Below are 22736 nucleotides of genomic sequence, written 5' to 3'. Positions count from 1 at the left end.
TCTGAGGGAAGGGGTGCCCACTCCTTCAACAGCTGGGACTGAGACCTGTCCCGAGGAGCCTTGAGAGAGGCTGCAGATGTGGCTGAGTGAAGGAGCTGAGGACTTGCCAGATCCACCACTCTCCGTAGCAGGAGAGATAGCGAGACCCTGGGGCGAATCTAACAGCTGCCCTAGGTGGTTGCTAGTGACTTGTGGTGGGGGTCAGGGAACCCTCTCCAAAGGCAAAACCAAGAAGGAGAGTTGCATAAATTTTTGGGTATAGCACCAGACACAGAGGTAGAGTGAGAAATTGTTTTTTGACTGTCTTGAGACAGGAGCATTAGCGGACATTTTCAATCGGCTGTCCGCCCATTTAGATCAAGTGAAGGCAGTCAATTTGGCTAGCATCTATGTTGTTACCTGGTGTTTTGGCAGCCAGGGCTCACGCTGTTTTGCATAAACTTGCTTGCTGGGAGAGGGATAAGTTAAACATAACTTTGCAGATGCTTGATGAGGTAAGTGTAGATGTTACTAGTGTTAGACATACAATATTACAAAATCGAGCAGCCATTGATTTTCTACTACTAGCTCACAGCCACGGCTGCGAAGAGTTCCAGAGTATGTACAATATGAATCTTTCTGACCACTCTGTCCCAATTCACAAGCACCTCTCTGACCTCCAGAGGGGCCTACACATCTTTCAGGAGACAGACGACCCTACTGGAGATTGGCTTAAGGGTCTGGGTATCACCAGATGGCTGTGTACCTTGGTAGTAGAAGGCTGCTGATTACTATTTGTAGTTATATTAGGTTTAATAATACTTGGGTGTATTTTTTTTCACCTTAAAGCGGGGCTGCGAAAAATCATCGACCAGACCTGGGTTGCCCAAAAAGAAAACGGGGGATGTGTAGAGGGATTCCTTGTGGAATATAGGATACCCCAGGAGAGCTTGGGCATCCCAGGGCTGTTGCAGAAGTAACCCTGATGGGGCCTCAGGCTGAAAGCAGGCTTGCAAGGCACCTGCTAGCCGGCAGCCTTGAACAGCCTTGGGAAAAGGTATACACTGGTCAGCTCCCCTGCTGCTTAGAGGCTTTCTCATGGGAAAGGGGCGTGAACTTTGGGAAAAAGTATAACTTGGTGTAACCGAATAATAAGACTGGAGCACGATGCTCAAATCATATCGGTGTTCATATCGTGACTCTGGCTGGATTCCCCTGCTCCCGGGACCCCCCTCGCTACAGGTAAGATGACAGATTTACTGCTGTTACTTCTTACAAATGAGAAAACAAGGGGCAGAAACAAGCAGATAGTTTTCCCAACTCCCTAAGCCAGCATTCCACAGGGATTGGCTCTGGAAGAGTGTAATTCACTACTTTCAAAAATAATATAAAAGGAGACTATTGAAGTAGTAAGGAAGGGAATTTTTCTTGTCTTTTCTCATTCCAGGTAGTCAAAGCTCACAATAAAGAACTGAAGATGGTATCACAGTACCAAGTGATAAGTGAATTAAGCAAACCAGTTCAATGTCAATGAACTCAAATAAATGTGTAGAGAAAAAAAACCCTAAACCTATGCAAAATACTGACCTATAAATTAGTCACTACTGTTAAGCATAGAAATTTCTGAAGTCAATTAGGAAAACAGTAAAAGCATACTAGCTCAACAATAATTAAAGGCAAATAATGCTGTGATTTCCCAGAGAATACCAGATAGTAAAGATATATCTTAAGACACTGCAAATAGTTCTTGTCTTACTTCCATCTAAAAATACCCATTTTAGTAAGCAGCAGGACTAAACCTCCTACTCCTCCCCAAGATACATCCCTACATTGCTTAAATGACAGCTATTATAATGTTATGGAAGAAAAAGTTTAAAAGAAAGAGGAGGGAAACGTAGAGGATATTCCCAGCGAGGGCAAAGTGGTATGATGATTTTGACAGAATTTCCAGGTGGGTCATTAACTGCTAAGAGCTGTACCAGCAAAAACAAACTTTGCATGCTCAGTGACACACAGATCCAGCTTTTAGCCTTGATAAAAAAGGGAAAAATTCAAGGCCATTTTCTTACAAGCCAGGTGAGAACAATGAAGAGGGAGTTTGACAAAACATTTTAAGTTTAGCAAATTTACAGTTATCCTGAAGCACATTACAGCTGGGCTGAAGAAACTTCATCTAAAAGTTATTGAAACCCACTATGTAAGTTACCTTCCTGTTGGAACTGTAATTAAGTGCATACATCCCTACTTAGGTTCTTATGTTTCTTCTCCTACAAAAAGCAAGGCATGGTATTTTGCTATTGCAGGTGCCAGAAGGCCAGCATGCAAACACCAAATTGAATCGTAAGTCTCTGAATAGCATCTTGTTGGTTTGGGTTTTTTCCCCATGATCTCCATAGCTATGCTAAGGGCAAATCTGTAATTGGCAATTTTTGTGAAGCAGTCATCTGTAAACATGGTACATGGACTGGAAAAGTGGTAATAAACTGAACCAGAACTTTAAAGCATTGACGGAAAACAAATTATATCAACAGAGATAAGCAAGACAGAAATCTGAATCATTCCTCTACTCTTTGCCCAAGTATTTACAGTATATTTTGCAGTTTGAGTGACTTCGACTGTCCACACTGCCACCTTAATAACTACAACTGCCCAAAGTAATCTGAAACAGAGCCTGATCAAAATCTAAAACGTAATGCTATTAATACTTCCATGCTGAGACCTGGCCTTATGATACACAGAAGTACTACTTATCAAGTGCTGGTTTTTTAACATAATAAAAGATGTAGCGATGTTACAAAGTTAAAAGAAGGGTGATCTTGGCTCTGCAAACAAGCTCTACTAGGGAGCCCCTTAGATCTCTCAGGGTCCAGACTAAGCATTTCAGTATCCACAAAGATGAAAATTACTACATTATTACATTATCTAATCTGATTAGCCCAGATTACACCCAACACTTCAGAACTGACTTGAGCACAACTGTGTATTTTGACAAAAAACAAGTGACCAGTTAAGCACAAAAAGTTCTGCCTGTAGAAGTGCAGAACTGCAATAACCTCCAACTACCACGTTCCTTAATGCAGGCTTAGTGTAGCTGTTCAGCAAGATGAACACTAACATGCATTCCTAAATCACTGAATAAAGTGCATCCAAATTAAAAAAAAAAAAAAAAAAAGCAGAGATGTCATACACTGTTTCTGTTTGCAAGTGGTTCCCTTAAATTAGCAGAAAAAGCATTAAAATTTTACAGCCTTATCCACACGTACTAGCATTGTGCAGAAGGCTTTTTTGTTTGGTTTTAATGAGAAAAGGCAGAAGGAAGGAGAGTAGAAGTTTTAGAATATAAACTTCAAAAGAAAGAAATTAAAAGATTTAGAAGATTTTGGGGTGGGAGAGGAAGGAAATGAAACTTTCAGTGGAAATGCACACTACTAGAGAACTGAGCAAATTTAGGAATAAAATGAGGAGAAATCACTTATAAAATGGTTTCTAAACTTCTAAATGCTACAACACTGGATACAATCTTTCAGAATACTTAACCTGAATTTCAGCAGTTGGCATTAAATAAATTTCTAAGCATATCTAAAACTTCCAGTGGAATATGAGAAGCATTAGTAGGGATGGACAGGTTTTTTGCATGCAGCTCGCTGGTGTGTGACCATCAGTGGAAACCATCACAGATCCTAAGAGAAATACGACCACCAGTTAGCAGACACAATGAACAGAGGAGAATATGTTACCTACCTCTGCTGCTCTGCATCCTCCTCTCTCAAAATGTCATAAATTAAGTTAAATCCTAAGCTATTTTTAGCTTGAAGTTTGCTGTTTCTGTTACAAACAAGAAAAACAGAGCTTTCTCCTCCCTTCAAATGCAACAAAAAGATGTTAACAACCCCTTTGTATCTTGGCCTGTTTCAATCCTGCCTGCCTCCTATGGCAGCTATAAATTATTCTTTCAGATTATCTGAGGTTCTGGGGGAAAAAAAATAAAGCAGCAGCACTGGGTAGACTATGACATAATCATAGTTAAATGAATATGAAGCGATTAACAGGACAGGCAGCATCAAGGAAGTTATTTCTTAAGAATAGCTTTATACAGAATGTGACACTGGATAATGAACAGTTCAACAGCAGAGTAACTACCACAGGGCAGAGATAAGGAAGGCTGTATGATATTCAGAGAATATTATAAAACACGGAAGTGTACTTGCATAAAATTGCATTTAGGGATGTGAAAAGGCAGAGGAACTAAAAGGACACGTAAGTTTTTTTTTTTTTAAATGACTGATGCAAAGTAATTTTGAAAAAATAGAGGAAAGGTCTGCCTCTATTGTACAAAATTGGATAATGCTACAGATCTGCTACAGATTTGAAAAAACCTAGCTACAGGAAATATGTCAGACTGAAAGATCAAGGGCAGAATTAGTAACATTTTATATTAGTCTAATCTCAACAAGCATTTTCTGTATTTAGGAGGGAATAACTGCATCATCCAGAACAAGCAGTGCCACTCTCCCAAAATGAGCCTCTCTGTCCACTGAGTACCAAAGAAAAACAAGGCAGACTAAACTTAGGAAATTTATTCAGCTGTAGAATCTAGAAGAAGAAATGCTCATCAGACTTAGTAAAAAAACTAAAATAACCTATTCAGAACTACTTTTCTTTTAAAAGTTATGATTCATAACAAACATTGGCTTGATACTAATTCCGAGACAATTATATGAAAAGCCTGCAACTCTGTAACTTAAGGTCTCTTAAGGATCAAGTGTCAGAAGACTGACAACTGCTTAGTGCAATCAGTGGTACCTGAGTCCAGGGGAATACAAGCGAAGAACTGCACAAACTTCAATCAGCTATTTTATGCCATGAATCACAAACAGACATTAACATAAAGCCTACAAAGAATACCAATGATATACACAGGAATAGAGTTGAGACACAAAAGTCCATCTCATATAGCTCTTCCAGAGGATTCAACAAAACCCAAAAATAACTCTTAAAGCCTGCAACAGCTTGGAGAAGAACATTACCAAACACAAAGTGACTGCTGTGCAATCCAGCCAAAAGTAAGTATAACAAACCAAGAGGATCTCTTTTGAAAGTATTCAACAACTGGTTTAGTACTACACAGAAATAATAAAGCACAAGGTCCTCATTTCTCCACCCTCCAAAAAATATCTTATGGAAATACACTTATATGAATCTACTCCTCATTGCTGTGATTCAGATGCACTGCATTCTTCTCTCAGTGATGCAACCAAGTGAAGGGATTTGTCAAGTAGACATTTTTCACATTTTACTACAGTAGATTAAAACTAGTTAAGTGTTGCATTGCTTAAGCTTTGTTGTACAATAATAGCTAAGACCAAATTAAAACTAAGATCTGGACCACAAATAACTAAATAAGTTTCAAATGAAATTTCTGTAGGAAATTGAAAGTTTGTCCTGCTCTGCACAAGATGCTTTAGTAGAAAATCTCCAGAGTTCTCTCCTGTCAGAGACTGAAATACTATATTTTATGACTTAAACGTTTTCTTAAAGGACTTTTAAAACTGTATTACAAAAGCTGAAGAGAAGACTCCCACACCCTGAATGGGGCCCTGAGGCCTGACACTGCTCGCTGATGAAGATAAAAGATAAAGTAACAACTCAGGGCTGGGGACATTCACTGAGCATAGGCTTAACACCTCCAAGATGAGGACCACAGCCCCAGGGCTATCAGAACAGACCCTTGCACCAAGGGGTGGAGGGAGGAGAGGCTCTGGGTATCTTGGAAAAGCCTCTGGTCAGAGGTGCAGTGACTGCCCATCCTCCAACTGTGCAAAGGAGCCCAGCTGAGGGGTGCTCACGGGGGGGGCGAGCGAAGCTTATCCACAGCAGAAGGGGGTGACATGGCCCATGACAGGGGCCCCCCCAATGGGTCCCCAGACCCTGCACCAGAGATGATGCAACAGACCCTCAGTGTTGCAAGGGACAGTGTCAAGCTGGCCCCTGTAAGAAAGACACATAGGCATTCTCACCTGGCCCAAAGTGTATATTAATCCACAGGATTCTGCACTCTTTGGCGTGTGGTGGCGTCTGGTGTGGCAGCGTGGCATGGCGTGTGGCAGCACGCAGCGGCGTGGCCACAGCGGCAATGGGGGACCCTCACCACCAGCAGAGCAGATGGAGGGGAGCAACGAGACGTCGTTGGGACCCTTGGATGGGTGATGTGCTTCCATCTAACCCCTGTCACCTCTCCCTGTTCCCCCACCCCCTCACGCACACTTCTTTTTCTTTCTCTCTTTCTTTTCTCTTCCCTTCTCTTTGCCTCTTTTACTATTCAATAAAATACATCCATTTTTGGCAACAACATCTAACCTCGTTTGGTTTTAATCTCATTCCTGGGAATATTTTGAACCTTCTAAGTTCTTTCCAGTTTATGCTCAGAGACTTAGCTTGCTTTGCTTTCCTGGGTCTAAACCGGATTGTAACATCTCCTAATCCCTGTTAGTCTTTAATTCTGTTCTTCTAGTCTGCCATTCTGTACATGCTACCCCCCACGCTCATAAAGTCCACCTGACCCACTCCTTCCTAATCAACTACAGAAGATCTCTCCCAGCAAGTCGAAACTGCAGCAGCAGCTGGAGCTCCAGATCTGGAGCTACAAATGTTGGGGAAAAACATGAATCTGGATACTTGCTCCCTCTGTGTGATCAGTAAATTACTTCTTTAGAAATAGGCCTGTGGACAAAATACACAATACATAGATTCTTTTTTCCTGATTACTTTTGCTGGTGTTTAACTGAGGAATCTTCACTGATATCAAACAAAAGCAGTCAAAAATAAGGTCTGAGCTCTTGTTCTTGCTGACGGCCATAAGACTGTTTGCACCCACAAAAAGAATTTTCTCCAACAGCTTTACTGTAATATCTAATCTGCTGATGCTTTCCATGAATTAAAAGTAGTTTCTGATGGCACAGGTTTCCATTAAAAGGCAACTTCTGTTCTAACACTGTAACATCATACTGTTTCCCACCATGCTTGGAAAAACTTCATTTTTAGATTCTAAGGGAAGGATTATGAGACTGGAAACAAACTTCTAGGTTGCCTGATTTCAGACTTTTTGGGAATTCCTTGCACACTCCACATTTGGAGTGTAATCTTCTCTACTCCATTTGGTGGGAGAAATATGCAAGGTTTCTCTGGATCTGCTCAGAATTCTGCCCATCACCCTGGAACAAGAGTACTTTAGGAAGGTCAACTACAGCTTTTCTTGCTCTTGTCAGGAGTCACTGATTGGTCTCAATTCTTCAGTTAAAATATTATTCCCTGTTGCCTACTCAAGTTATCTTGCATGATCCTTAATCCCATCACAGAACTTCCTCAGCAGTCTCTGAAGTCTTCATGTATTTAAGACACCTCAGGCCAGTTTCTGGAAGGAGCTGAACTGCGCAGCACCTGTGCATACATTATAAAATACTTTTCTGTTCATAGTACTGAAAGCGGCAGATTCTCCAGATTCTACTGCAGATTGATTTGCCCGTGTCCACAATTCCCATTATCAATTTAGCAGTGGAAACTGCTTGAGGGAATTACACAAATCCTTACCCAAGGCAGACATGTAACACACTGCACTCACTATGACTTAATTAGGTAAAGAGCAGCAAACAGAACTTCTGGTAGTGTGGGGAAACACAAAAGGTGGAAAAGATTTCAGATCTGAGAAATAAAAGCAGGTTTCAGAAAATAAGGCAAAAAAGAAGTCAGGATTTAGCTCTGGCTGTGAAAAGATAGAAGATACAGTTATACAGGAAGCAAGGACATTAAAAACAATGGTTAGAGTTTCTAGGTTTGGCCTAGATAGATTTTGAAGTTGCAAAAAAATATGTTAAGCAAGATAGAGAAGTATAAGCTTAATAATGGAATATTGTGCATTGTTATGTCAAGGCATAACAAGCAAGCACTGTGCATAGCAGAAGTAGGTACACTGCTTGGGGATTGGTTGAGACAGCTGTCTGTAACTTTTAGAAGCACACTAATTGGCTAAGAAGCTTTTAAAAATGCTCTGTAACCAAAAAGTCTTTGGCTGCCCTTGATGGCATGAGCTCTGTACCAACTCTGTCCCAACTCTGGATATGAGACTGATAACAGAATAAAATAATAAAAGTCTCCTGGAGCACCTGACCAGGCTCCCTATCCCATTTGTCGCCGAAAACGCCGACATGGTAGGGAAACAGCAAACTGGACACCGGCAAAACTCTCTCAGTGTCTAGTGACTTATTACCCATTATTTGAAATACATTTACCTTAAAATATTAATTCAATTAAAAGTGCTGATGCAATTACAAGGGATAAAATGCACTTTAGACAAATTGTATTTTAAGAAGGTATATAAAAGGGCAGAGAACACAGACTTCATTTCACACAACAGAAAATGCTCTGTGTCATTTGCAGACAGTACTTGAAGAAGAGAGAGATTTATTCATGCATGAGGAGGAATGAGAAAAGAGGTGAACAAGGAAATGTTTTTATGAAAATGAGGCACTTCCATTTTGGCCAAAGAGGAGCTACCATTATAGGGATTTAAGCATTATGATATAAATATGTCAGAGCAAAACTCAAGACAGCATAGGGGAGGCTGAAGGGAAGGCCCAACTGCTGAAATAATCATAGTTTGGGCAAGGACATTAAGAGAAGGACACAGAAGTAGCACAGGGGTCTGTCATGCAAGCTCTTCAAGAAGACAACAGAAAGGAAAAACAAGATCACACGTTCTGAGAATTTCATATACATAAACACACTTCTGATGCTTTTCTTACCTATATGGTCCTTGAAAAAGTTGAGCTAACTCTGGGACTAAAAGATCCAAGTCTTTTCTTGCTGGTTTTCTAACAGATGACAAAATTAAAATACTTAATAATTACAACTAACATGTCATTGCAATTACACACCATCATCAGGAGCAGAAAATGTACATACAAAGGAAGGAAATACTGGCACTTCAGATTTTCCATCTATACCCACTAGGTTTATTAAGGCAATTCTGAATAAAAGAGTATTAAAATAACTCCGAAGAATCAACATTAGGAAACGAGCCTCAAACTCTTTTTCCAGGCTAACTGCATACAGGAGAAGACACTAAAGAGTCAGTTCACAAGAGCAGAGTTGAAGATAAAACATTGGATTTATCAACATGAATGCAATTACAAGCATAACAAAACCGGTTTCCCGGAAATTAATGCATCAAATGCAACAAGCACATTTTAATTTATGAATTGGTAGACTTCATATCATCATGATAAATGCATGACAGTAATTTTTAAACTTAATGTCACTGGGTTGTAAAGATTAATACCCATTCTTCCTTGCGTAAATTAACTATCCAAAACCGATAGGCTGAGACTGATTCTCTGTTCCTACAAGGTGTAACAAATCTACGAACAACAGTATCATCATTTATAATGTTTCATAATTACAATGACTTTTTTTTTTTTTTACACAAGTCATTAACTCTTACTTTCCTTTATAAGGAACAGACCTTTACTCCAACTATTTGCAATCAGACCTCTTTTTCACTTGTAGAGACCTGATTTTGTATCTTTTTTTTTGTTCTGTAGTGCTATTTTCCTTTGAAAAACAGTATAATATATAAATTGCAAGAATAAAACACAACTGAAACAAAAAAAATCCAATTTCAAGAAGATCCACGAATCTGAAAAGACCAATACACTTACAAAAACAATAGCATTTTATTATTAAATGTCACTTACAAGAATTTAAAAAAAACCCCACAAACAACAACGACAACAAAACCCAACCAAAAAAACCAACCCAAATAAAAAAAAAAACAAAAAAAACAAAAAAAACCACAAAAAACAACAAACCCAAAAAAAACCACCACAAAAACCAACCTTCCAAATGCTCACAATTCTCCTTCTCTGAGTGCCAGTGGGACAGGCAGGATTGTCAGAAATATCTGACTTATCAATCAGTCAGAGAAGAAATTTAAAATAAACTTTGAAGTAGGCCATTCTCTTGTACGATGCAGAGTTTTGAATCACCAGAACCACTAGGGAAGGTGTGCTTACTGTATTTCCTAAAAGTATCCTATAACTTTGAATGCAATCGTGACACTCCAGGACTAATTCACTTCCCTCACCACCTGCAAACTCATCCAATCCAACTCACAAGTGAAGACTGATGCACCAACACAGCACAGAATCCATTTTGAAACAAATATGGTATTTAAAAAGGTATTTTTCACCCCCTATGCCCATGTTGCCATGCGATGTACAATACTATTTTCTGTAGAAAAAACTGAGCCATTAAATACCAGTTCTGGAATTCCTTTCCTCTCAAACACAATGCAAAACCCTCAATGCAAATTATCTTTCCCAATTACTGAGTAATTTCCAAAAAAGGGTAGATACCATCTTCTATTACACTTCTAACTTTTCTATTCAGACAGAGCAATATATGAATGTTTTAATCCCTCAGAACACAGTAACGGTGCTAATACTCTGTGGAGCAGACCAAGAGTGGCTTGCAGTGTTCCTTACAATTACTCCTAATAATTACTTCTTTGTACAAGAGCTAATAATAAAAAAAACTTCCCAAAGCAAAAAGGTGACACTGCCACAGAGAAATACCTTCTCAACAGATCACTTAAGAACAAGCATGACACTTTAAGTTTAAGCAAATTAAATTAATATGTGCCAAAGGGTTCTACCAAAGCTTACATAAGATGTTCTACATACAGTTTAAAGCAAATACAAGGAATGTTTACCTTTTCTGGACCTCATGACAGGCAGGCCTACACATCAGTGCTACCTGAACTAGTTTCTGCTTTTACTTACTGTGAAATTTTGTCGATCATTCAACTGTGTTCAACCAAGCAATGTAAAATAAACAAAAAAGCTAGGAGTCTTCTCTGAAATGAGCTGATGACAGATTTACAGAATTATTATTGGAATGCTTAATTTTATTCTTCAAGTCCAAGAAATTTTGAAAAAAATAATCTGAAATGTGCCATTTCAATGAATCATAGCTGTATAGATAAAAAGAAACATTTAGCTCAATGAATTTGACTGAAGATTTTTAACCTACTATGAGATCTCCTGAGTTTTAAAAAGATTCATGTGTTTTATTCATTAGCAATTGACTTGTTTAATCTCTTTAGTAACAGCTTTAGCTATACTTGCATAAATTTCAGGAAATTTCAGAAACAGGAAAGATTTGCACTATAAGCAAGAGGCAGGTTCATAAAACACTTCCACTAAAGGCTGACTTACACAGGGAGAAAATAATTCTCAGGTTACGCTTCACTGTACTAAGATGCTGAGATACACCAGGAGAGTAACTCTGTGAATAACCGGGCACAATTTGCACTAAGTTCTTCTACACTCAGACCTAAGTCACTTGCCAGGAACACCAGCTGACCTTGTAAAGCAAGGAGACCTATAGACCCTGAGGAAAAGTCCGTATCCCACATCAGCAGACCCACAAAGGGCCTGAGCAGCCATCTCTGCTCAAGCTTTTTGTGCTGTAATAGCCACATCCCAATCATAAGAAAAAAACACCACTCAGTTACTGGGACTCCACTCCAGCAGTTTCCAGTCCCCCCAGTGAAGATACACAAATATTTCTGAAGACAGCACATAAGCTTCAGAGCAATGAATACCCAAGCTCTGCTCCCTCTTAGGCAAAAGTCTACCCTCATGTTTAAGGAGCAAAACGTAACTTGGGAATATGAACTTAGTTCTGACTTCACTTACAAGGGTTTCAAACTACTGACACGTGCAGAACCACTCATGTTTCTTACCGCTGCATACACCAAATAGTTCTAACAAGTAAGCCCAAAGGACATGCCCAGAGAGCAATGGGCAAGCACAGGGCCCACTGACCATACACAGGAATTAAACCGCATTTAACAAAGATGAGACAAATTTTTCCTTCTTTTCCATGTTATGCTACTTTAAGAGAAATCAAAAAAGTAGAATTATACAAATTTACATGTGCTTCACAATAAAAAGATTTCTAAACTATGCATATTGAAGGTATATGTTAGCAGCAACAACACAAAAAACACTGTGCAAAGGCACTGTGCAAGTGAAATGCTTTTGTTGAATACTTTTCATCAGTGAGGGCAGAACCTTACTTCAGAACTGGAATCTTTAAACTGCAAAAAGTGCAACAACTGTTTTCTGTCTTCTTTTTAAATGCTTAAGACACTCACTGCTTCAGTAAAAACAGCTTATTACCCAAGGCCTCTTCACCGAAGAAATCTGTAAGTCCATTTTTGTGACAAATATCTGTGACTGAAAATTCCAGAAATTCTAATGTGCATTCCACAGCAACTGGAACACAGGGTATCACAAGAACCTCTTATTTAAGGTATATGCACAGGGATATGAAACTTCCTTTCCTTGGAGACTTCTCACAGCTGCAGAGAGGATTTGAAACTGCGGAGGTAAATGAGGCTGGGAGGATGGATAAATGTGCCCCTGTCACAGCCACCTGGTCAGCCCCAGTGACTTCTGCCCAGCTCTACACCATGCACAGCAAGAATATCCACTGAGTGGGGACATTTTAAATAGCAGCAATGGTTTCACAAATCCTTTTACAGCCCTACCTTTCACTGGTTTCCTATTGAAAAGTGATAACAAGTTTTCAAAGTATATAAAAGAACAATTGGATTTTGAAAACTATCATACCTGATACAGCAAGGAAATCATCAATACTTGTTATATCATCCACAGCTTCAGTAAGAACACGGATGTGATTCTCCCATGTACTCCTATACATCTCCATGTTGTTTTTCACAACTTGACTTTTGGGTCTGGCAGCAAGAGCTAAAGCAGCATTAATAACCTGTACCAAAAATAGACAAAACCAACGAAACAATTATTTCTTCAGAAATCAAATCTTATGTTTCACTTAACATAGCAAAGCAGCATTCCTGTTCTCCAAACAAAAGCTTTGCTCAGCTTTTGGTTGCCTTCTCAAGCAGAAATATCAGTCAGATGTTGCTTAGGCCAACTTCCATTTTAGCTTCATAAATTAAGAAACTGATGGAATAGGACAGCAAAATCCCAACATTTTATTTTTAGTTGGAGAGCTCATACTCTTCCAGTTTGCAAGATATCAAATACCAGGAGGTTTTTACTCACATACACTTCAGGCACACACTTACCAGAACAGCAAACATCAGTTCTGAGTATTAGCTCTTTAACATCAAGAGCTTATTATGGAGTATCTCCACTGAAAGAGAGAATATCAGCCTCTGCCATGTTAAAGTGGGAGGTGCTGCCAGGACAACAGGCATGTCTTTTAGGATTAGAGGCATGGGACATACATCTAGATAAAAGCAGCAGACTGATAGTGTTAGATCAGTTCAGACTAAAACCAGAAATTATACCCACATGAAGAGGGTAGATTTAATTTCTTTCAGAAAAGACTAACTGAAGATGCAAACACTAGATCCTGAAGTGATTCTTTCTATAGATACTTCTTCAGTCAATTAGCTAGAGAGTTTTTTTCCTAATATGGAAGTTTATTGATGTCATATACATAAATATTTTAATATTAAACTAACACATATACCAGGTAGAAGCTGAACACTATTTTCTCCCTTCTGAATACTGCTTATTTATCAAAGGGAGAATGACTAAGACAACAAAACACCATGTAAAACAAAACAAAGAATAAAAACAACATATCCTTGTTGCTGAGCATGGGACAGAATTAAAAAGCACGGGAAAAACAGCAGGAAAATAAGAATCAAACCCACATCCCAAATAAAATATATTACAAGTTGTCTTTTGCTTTCTGAAAAAGGAAGAAGCAGTTCAAATTGCACATTGGTCCTGGAAAGAGCCATAAAAAGACTTTGCAAAATACTTTATTAGAACCAGATATGCTGGTACAGTAACAGCGAGAATTCTGCCTTCCCCATTTTGGTCAGCTGGGCTCCTGACTTGCTAACATTTGTTATAGTACAGGAAAAGAGCAGAAGCTCTAACACTGCCAGGAGCAAAAAGCATCAAACAGGCACCCACCTACGTACTGGGGGACATTTTTAGAAAAGTGGGGATACAAACTGTAATTAATAATTTTTCCAATTCTAACTGTAAACATTTGAAAATGTTGGAAAACATGTTTCAAGCAATCAGCACATATATCTCTGTCCAAATCATATATTTTGTGAAGATGCATAGCACATCCAAAAAGTCAGTTCAGTGCCAATCCCTGTACAGTTGCACATACAGTATCACCTCCAGTTTCTCTATTTCAATAGCAATACCCAAGATACATTAACTTCCCAGATGCAGCACAATATATAAAAGCCCATTTCTGTTTGGCTCTACAACAGCTTCCCCAATACTTTTAAAAGTAAGAAATTTGCAGGAGTTGAGGCTTTAACTGTTTTCATTCCTATCACGCTTAACCCAATTTCACAGGACCAATTTTCTAAGCCAGGGGCTCAAAATTTCATCTCAATAATTCTTAGGTCACATTGGCCCTGTTTTGATTCATCACACAAACTAGTTTAGGTTTTAAAATGTGTCCATCAAGACTGAAATACTAAACAGGTAATTTCTCACTTTTCTGTTTAAGCCTCTAATTGGATATTAACTGGAAGTCAAACTGTTTCTGGTTGAATACAATCACGTCTTTTTCTTACTGCATTTTCTTCTTTGTTTTGGCAGTTACCATGTTGGCTCTGCCAAAAGTAACAATGAGACTGTGCAAAAAGCTGTTTCAGTATCAGAACCAGCATCTGTTATCTTGCCAAAGATAAAAAGAACCAACTTTTGTCTCACCAAATGCAATAAAGAGGTGAAGTGCTTGGGAAGATCACCAAAACTGCTACAGAATGTAGCCAACTTTATCAGATGGGTGCATTTAAAAATCCTGGTGACTCCAGATATTTCTGAAAATAACGTCCCAAAGCCTGCAGTAACTACAGCCCAGGCAGGCAGGCAGGCACCCTTCTCTAACAGCACAGAGACTGCACTGGCACATCTGATGGGCTGAGGTTGTACAAGGGCTGCAAACCATCACCTCTAAGCACCCCAATAACACAAACCAGAGCATTTACCTTAGGCTTCCCTCAGGAAATTTACAGCTACAAGTAAAATCAGTTCCATCCCACACAAAGGCAGCTAATCCTGAATTAATTATTAAAGGTGACACTGTTCCTAATGGTTCCCCTGGCAAATTGCTCTAATGCTTAATAGCCTACTAAGAAAAGACTTAATTCCACTTTGGATAAACATGGCTTCCCCAAGCGTGGAAACAACTCACAGAAAAACATACCACAGAACAATTCACATTGATAGTAAGGAAAACAAAATCCTGTCATACCTAAGTTGCAGAGCACACTATAGATCACGTCTTTGTCCTGCCAGGAAACCAAGTCGAAGTACGAGACTTATGAGCCAAGCAAGGCTGCTGAGGTTTGAGCACAGATCTACTGTGAGCTTTGCTCTATCTGAACTACCCCAAAGCCACGACCCACAGAATGCATGGTTCAGATTGCGTACTCTCAATCTGGCCTAGGAAACTTGAAGACATACATTATCATATAAGTAAAATGGAGACTTAAAACCCTCTTCTTCTGTAAAAAGAAGGAAAAAAAAAATCAAAAAAGGAAAAGAAAATTTCCTATCAGGACACACTCAGTCCCACCAACAAGCAACCAAGTTGAAACCACCACTTTCTTAGCCTTCATGAAGTTTATTAGCTTTTCTACCTCACTCTGTAATTCCACGGTGTAGATTTATCATCTGAATTGGCCTCAAGAAACAATGAGAGGAAAACTCATCAGAAGTCTCCGTTTCATCACTGCTTCCTGATCTAAAACAAGGTTAACATTTGTTACTGGCTAATTAAATATAGCCTTCTTCTACTTTATTACAGCATATTAGGCTGTTCAAATTCCAATATTACTTTTTCCCCATTTGTATTTCTGCATACAAATCTCACAGTTCAGGTTACCAGAAAGCTGCTACTACTCCTGCTCACTGCTGGGGCATTTCACTAAGAGCTAAATTGACAGTTTTCAAATAAATCCTTGGACTTGTGAGCAGAACTTAGACGAGGACAGCATCTGCTATTATTAACTGCGCAGCAGTAATATCCATATGTCTTCATTAAATACATCATACTCTATACATTCCATCAAATGAAAACCAGTCTTTAAAGTTTAACAGAGCAGTGATTACACAAGTTGAGAGAAGCTTGAGGACAGAGCAAAATGATGACAATTAAGATGATCCAACCTTCTGCCTAACTTCTGAACAGCTGGTTGTGACATAAAAATACAGGTAAGTGAAAATGAAATCTGAGGCATGCACAGGACATGCAGCTTTCAGGGACATATTCCTGTGCATAATGGGCTAAAACAGGGCGTGTGGGGGGCAGAAAAATGAAACGCCAAGACCACAACAGGCCCACAAGCCCACACCTGGACACTGTTCAGGCAGTTAGCTTAAGACTGTGGCACAGGTACTCCTTTATTGCAGAAGTAACAACTTGGAGACAACAGACATGCATCCTGTCATACGAGGCAGGGAAGCAGTGTTCAGTGAGACGGTCCCTTTAGAGGAGGATGAATCATCCAGCCCAAGGTCAGGAAAAGGAGACAACCCAAGAGTAAAAACTGCATATGCAGGGTTGGATTAACATTACAAGAGAATAATTTTACAGGCTTTCAATTAAAAAAACAAGGAAAGAAGCAATGGCAAAGGTCTGTTATGGCAGTGACTACAGCAGAAGAAAACTAGAAATTTCTTAGAAATTAAATATAAGGATATTCTGAATACCAAAACTGTTAGCCCCTCTAACCAAAACAAGAAATGTATCTTAATTAATAGCTTGAGTTCTGTTTGGTGATTATCTTTCTTTTCAGATGAACAGAAGCTGGCCAACCAGCATTATATTCATTTACACATCCAGCAGATTAATTTCCAACAAAATTAGGTGGGCAAATACACCAACTTGACACAGTAACAGCAGAGCCAAGTTCGGTCAAATATTTCTCAAATATGCTCGGGAAATTTACCTCCAGGAACAGAAGGGTCAGTTCTGCCCTAGCGTAAGCTACTACAGTAAAACTGAAAGAGCTCACCCCAGGACAACACCATTTAGAACTTGGCCAGAGTTTTGCTACAGGAAGGTAAAACTTTTTAGCTCCATATTTTATTGCTAAAAGAAGTAAAACGGAATGGTCACATTCAAGGTGAACAGTACATCAGTGTGTCATTTGAGTGTCATTTCTCAAGATCAGAATTCATGTCTTTGTTTAAAAATAACACTATCCCATGCATCTTACACTGATCCCAATTAAGTTATGTAACGTGACCAGTTTCTCAGCATACCTGAACAAAGTTATCGAGGTATGTACACGGATAACACAACAAAACACAGAAAACTGGTTTCTGAGCTTTTAGAAGGTGGATTTTTTCTGAGCTGCTAGTAAACCAAACACCTCATGCTACATCATAAAAGAAATTGCACTGCTTGGGACTGTAAGGAGGAAAACTCATGTCCAGCCGGTTTTGATCGAAGAGAACCTGAGGTTTTTCTTCCTTCTTTCAAAAATGATCACCTGAACGTCTAAATACCAGTCTTGCAGCTGGGGTGGAGTAACTTACTCATCATGACACAGTCTGGAAAGTGGCTGGCTGGGGGGCAGCTCTGCTGGAAAAGGACCTGACACCCTGCCCTGTGTCAGCAGCATTCCCCAATGAAAGCTGACAGCACAGCAGGCTCAAAGGGCACACCCATAGCTGAGCAGAATAAGAGGTGACACTTGCTGTATCACACCTAGAAAACTGTGTCCACATGTCCAGTTTTGGGCTCTCTGATACAACAGTAAGGCACTGTAGCTGATGTTGAGGTGGACATAAAAGCTACACTAGTCATAATCCATAGTCGAGAAAGGTAGAAAGATTGAGTCTGATTCTGGGAGACTGACAGTCCAGCTGCCAATCTCCTCAAGGCACGTTCAGCAGAAGGCCACCAAGACAGGTATGGCCTAGAGCTCTTACTCTGCAAGGAGGGAGAGAGAATTGAGCTTTTTCAGCCTGGGGAAAAGGTGGCTTCAGAGGGCCCTAAGATAGCCCTTCAACACATAGGAGATGACCAAAATGGCAGAGACAGGCTCTTCACAGCTATGCATGGTGGAAGGGTATTCTGACAGCAGTCGGACACTGAGGGAGGAGCTGATGAGACAGCACAGACGCACACGAGCAATTTCACACCAATGCCAGTCAAGCTGTGGAACAAGCTATCCAGAGAGTTTGTGCAGGGTTTGCACCTTTAAGAACAAATTTTTTAAAATTAGGGTTTTCAACACTTGATTGGTCAAAGTTTAGAGAAAGGCCAGAGTTCAGTTTGAGCATTGAAACAAACAGCTGTGAGCAAAAGGCTGTAGACATTCTAAGGTCCCTTCCAACCTGAACTACTCTTGTTCTGAAATGCAGTTACAGAATCATTGTATGATAAATATTGACATCAATTCCATCTGGGGCAAGAGTGACTCACTTCCCCAGGGTAACCTAAGAAAGGTAATAGAAACATAAACAGAATGCAACAACATCATTACAGGATTTCCTAGGTCACTACTAGGACACAAGGGTCCTTCTAAAAAAACCACAGAAACATGCTGGCAGTCTGCTATTTGTGTTATTTTAACACAAAATTGTGGGGAACTTATTTCTGTCAAGCTGTGCCTTGTATTTCTCTTAACACAGTGGGAGAGCTTAAATATCCAGATATACCCAAGCTCTGCAAAAAAGTGTATCTATTTACTACTAACTCAAAAAACAAACTTGGAAGCAAAAAAACCCCACTATAATGGTAAAAAGGTGCAAGGATATGTGACACTGTTGCTTTGGCATCTGACCTATAAAGCAATTACAATAACACAGATATGAAGAACCCATAATAATTTAAAAGCTTTGAAAGCTGAGTATCTCGTATACAACATATTTAATCATAAAACGCATTTCAGTCAATATAAATAAATAAAAGTGAGGTCATGTTGGTAACAGCTCTAGTCAATACAGACACATTCTACACAAGGGCTAAGTGCATTGCAAGAGTAAATAAATTCCTGGCTGTATTTGTTAATAAAACCAACTTTAATTGTTTTGTAAATTCAAAAGGTGAAATCTAGCCCCCACTGAAAACAGCTGAAAGTGGAAGCAGAGTAAAGGGAGATTGTTTAGTCATTATATCAAAAGTGACATACCAAGACAAAGCAAGATTGCACCTCCACAAGAAACTTTCATCCATTTCTGATCATAGGAGAATTTCCATCCAAAGCCCACTCCTCTCCTCACAATATCCTGGAAAATGCTATCTCAGCAGCATTATCTAGTAGTGATATTTATGAGGAGGTAAGTGTACAGGTGGTACATGACCATGAAGTTTCACATTATGTTCAAGATTAGCACATCTATTGCTTCAGACAGATTCAAAAATCCAACGAGAAACAATGATGCAATATAAGAACTCAGCAATCCCTAAAATACTAAATGCAGTGGTGAAAACAGTTAAGACAAATTATGGTACAAGACTGAAATTTCAAAGTCTTATTTGCAACTCCTATTTTGGCAGAGCTAGTACTTAAAGAACTTACTAAGATTCTGTTTCTTTCTCCTTTCCCACAATTTAAAGCAGGAAGGAGGGATCTCACTCAAGGCACTTCATTTAACAGTGAACGTAATTGACTACGTTTGGTAATAAGTTTGGTAAGTTATAGATGGGTTTACTTGTGCTGCGATTACGAGGCAACTCAAAACTCAAAAAAAACCTGTGAACAAAGAGTTATATTACCTCACCTTCAAATCTAGCAAAGGCCTTCTTGATACCAACAATTAAGGGAAGATTTAACTTCTACATGATTATCAGAAGCTACTGGCCAAGGAACTTGTGACTAAATTAAGAGCATACAGGTAAAGCAATCCCTCAAGAACAAACAGAACTGTGGGCAAGGGGGCAAGCCAGCAATTCTACAAACATTATTGATCTGATACACCAAGCAAGAAATTAAACAAAATTCTGCATGGCTTTATCTCCTGGTGCCAGGGCAGTGGCTGCCAGTGATACACAGAAATGTTATTATTACACTGGATAAGTTTTTTGTATTTTATTAAAACAAATTGTGTCATTTCACTCAAAAGCATACCTTCCAACATAGCCCAGCCCTGCTGAGAGGCACAATGCACTTTTCAGGAACAAAACCAAACACACACACACACACAGTCCTCTAAAGCTCCTCCTACCCCTGTACACATCTGTGTTTTGGTTTTCTATAGGGACTACATGCACATTTCTGAATGCATTTGTAACCCTTCTGCAGAACATGCATTCCCATTATTTTAGTTTGAAATGTCACAAAAAGCACAAATGAACTGAAAACACAGATAAATATTCAATATTTACATTTAGGTGGATACTCTATTTATTATTTGGAGACAGACAACAGAATAGGCCAAACACTTAAAAAGACTGATTCTTAAATCCATCCAACAGCTCTTTCCTTCCCGAACTTACTCACCTGACCTGACAAGTGAAGCAGACAGCAGAACCCAAAATATATTGGGCTTTTTTTGCAGGTTGGATTGCAGGTGTTTGATGTGCATGGAATCATAATTTTTGTTACTCTCACTTTCTCTATTTTGCACTACTGAAACTCAAGTACGGAGAACAAATAAACACTTCTGTTTCTGCCTTGCTGGAAACAGTATCTGTAAGCGACCCACAAAAGGTTTTGGACAGGATATTCAAAAGTATGGGGGTGGATTGCACAAATCTCCTAGTTTATTTCAAGAACTGAAAGTGCATTTTTTTGACTCAACCAAAAAACCACTGTTCCTCAAACTGTATTTTTTGTATAGCTATACACCCATTATCCAGGATCTCACCTAGGACCCAGCAAATCATAGCACTGGGCAAATACATTAAATAATTTTAGCTGCAGTTTGAATGTTCTAACTTAACAATTGCTTCCTTTGTAGCCAGAGTTTGTTTATATGTTCTCAGAAAACACAGAACACTTCATCCAAGTTTATCGAGCCTTGAGCAATGCATTCTCAAATAAAATTCTGATTTCAAGATAAGCATATTCTTAAAATGGAAGGCTAAAATAATCCTCAAGATTTACCAATACATGCAAGAGGAAATAAAAAAACCCCATTGAGATCTGCTTACAATGGTTTTGAGTATGAAATAACAAAACAAAACACAGTGGAAGTCATATCTTCAACAGCGCTCCATCCAGAACTGGAGCTCAGCTACCTACAGTTAACTATAAACATATTTACCTTTGTGTTCCAAGCCTCTTCATGCAGCAAAGTTTTTTAGAGATGTAAACCTTTTCTTAGGCTGTGTAAATGCTCCATCACAGCACACCAATAGTACCAACTACATTGGGATAAAGCTTCTTCCCACTGGGGATAGCTGGGTTTGCTGATCAAACTGGGATAAGCCATGCAGCACACATCACACTCCCACAGCTACGGTACAGCTTCCCAGAGGATGCAGACATAAAGAAAACTCTCCAGGGACTTACACAGTCTAAGGACTTGATCTCAAAAGGTGTTCAACATAGAAAGCCCCCGTGTCTAAATACAACACCCATAATTATCAATCAAATCAGTTGCATACTAAAATTACAACATAAAACTGAAGCTTATGTCATTAACCTTCTGCTTACTGGATTTCACATTCAAGTAAATCTTTAGTCCAATTTATAATGTAATGCATATAAAACAGAAAGGCCCTTATGGACTATTCATCCATTTACCAAACTTCAGAGCGATGAAATAAAACTGTACTGGAACTAGAACAATTGCAGTGTAACTACACTACAGCTACAGTCCTCGAATATTTGGTAAGATGAACACACATATGGATTACATTTATAAACTGGGGGGGAAAGACATCAGTAAAGCCTCAACATGTATGACACAACTATTGTTTCATGTACATCTTAAAAGTATGTTATGCAAAATCCCAACCAAAACAGCAACAAGAAAATACAAACAACCTACTAAATCGTTATTAATTAGTTCCTCATTCCTTCTTGGGATTTCTAACAAAACCATCACCATTACAAACAAAACTCTTCTTTAGTTAATTATCTAAATGGCCCTAAATTTCCTGTAACATCTATGAGCTACAGTATGGTCGGAGCAGAAGAAATGAAGAGCTGAAACCAACAGCAAGCTTTCTACCTCACAAAAAAACCCAAATTACTGAATAGACAGCAGAAAGCTTTAAGGAGAGTTACACAGAGACAAGGACATGGAGGTTGAAAATCCATAATGTGCCTGTGGAAAGAACAGGTAGAAATAATCTGGTGAAAAAGTGGGATTCACTGGCACCCTCAAGGATATTCCATGTCATTCACACAGTCAGACAAGCTCCAATTTTTCACCTGTTTCTGCCATAGTCAAAGATGTAAGCTGCAGCAAACATTATCATGCCCTTTCTGGTCCTGGAGGTCTCTCCTGTTCTCCCAAGGCCTCACTCCATTCTCCTGGCCCCTCACTGCAGGCTTCAAGGACCTTGGCTAAGGCTTTCTTTGCTGCAGCCTACAAACACCCCAATCTTCCTGGGCTGCTCCTCTCTCCCAGTTCAACACAACACAACTGTGGACAGACAAATAAGCCAACAGCCCATGCAGACCAGATTCTTCCTCTAGCAGGATTAGTGCCAGAACACTTCAGATGATGTGTTTGTCATCACTTACAGCATGACCAGCA

General features: G+C 39.2%; 1 protein-coding gene across 5 annotated transcripts in view; it reads right to left on the bottom strand.

The window, feature by feature from the left end:
* CTNNA3 (catenin alpha 3) overlaps window positions 1–22736 on the bottom strand; it is a 431590-nt gene that overhangs the window by 125709 nt on the left and 283145 nt on the right. For all 5 annotated transcript variants that reach the window (XR_001865897.1, XM_017746366.1, XM_008642756.2 and 2 more), the window contains one exon: window positions 12672–12828. Coding sequence is in view for 4 of the 5 variants with exons in the window: in XM_017746366.1 (XP_017601855.1) it covers window positions 12672–12828 (157 nt within the window). In the remaining variant the exon portion in view is untranslated. The remainder of the gene's footprint in view (window positions 1–12671; window positions 12829–22736) is intronic.

The sequence above is a fragment of the Corvus brachyrhynchos genome, unplaced genomic scaffold (assembly GCF_000691975.1).
Source record: "Corvus brachyrhynchos isolate BGI_N302 unplaced genomic scaffold, ASM69197v1 scaffold279, whole genome shotgun sequence".
Taxonomy (NCBI): domain Eukaryota; kingdom Metazoa; phylum Chordata; class Aves; order Passeriformes; family Corvidae; genus Corvus; species Corvus brachyrhynchos.
The sequence above is the reverse complement of the archived record's forward strand: the minus strand, read 5'-3'. Positions and strand labels throughout refer to the sequence as shown.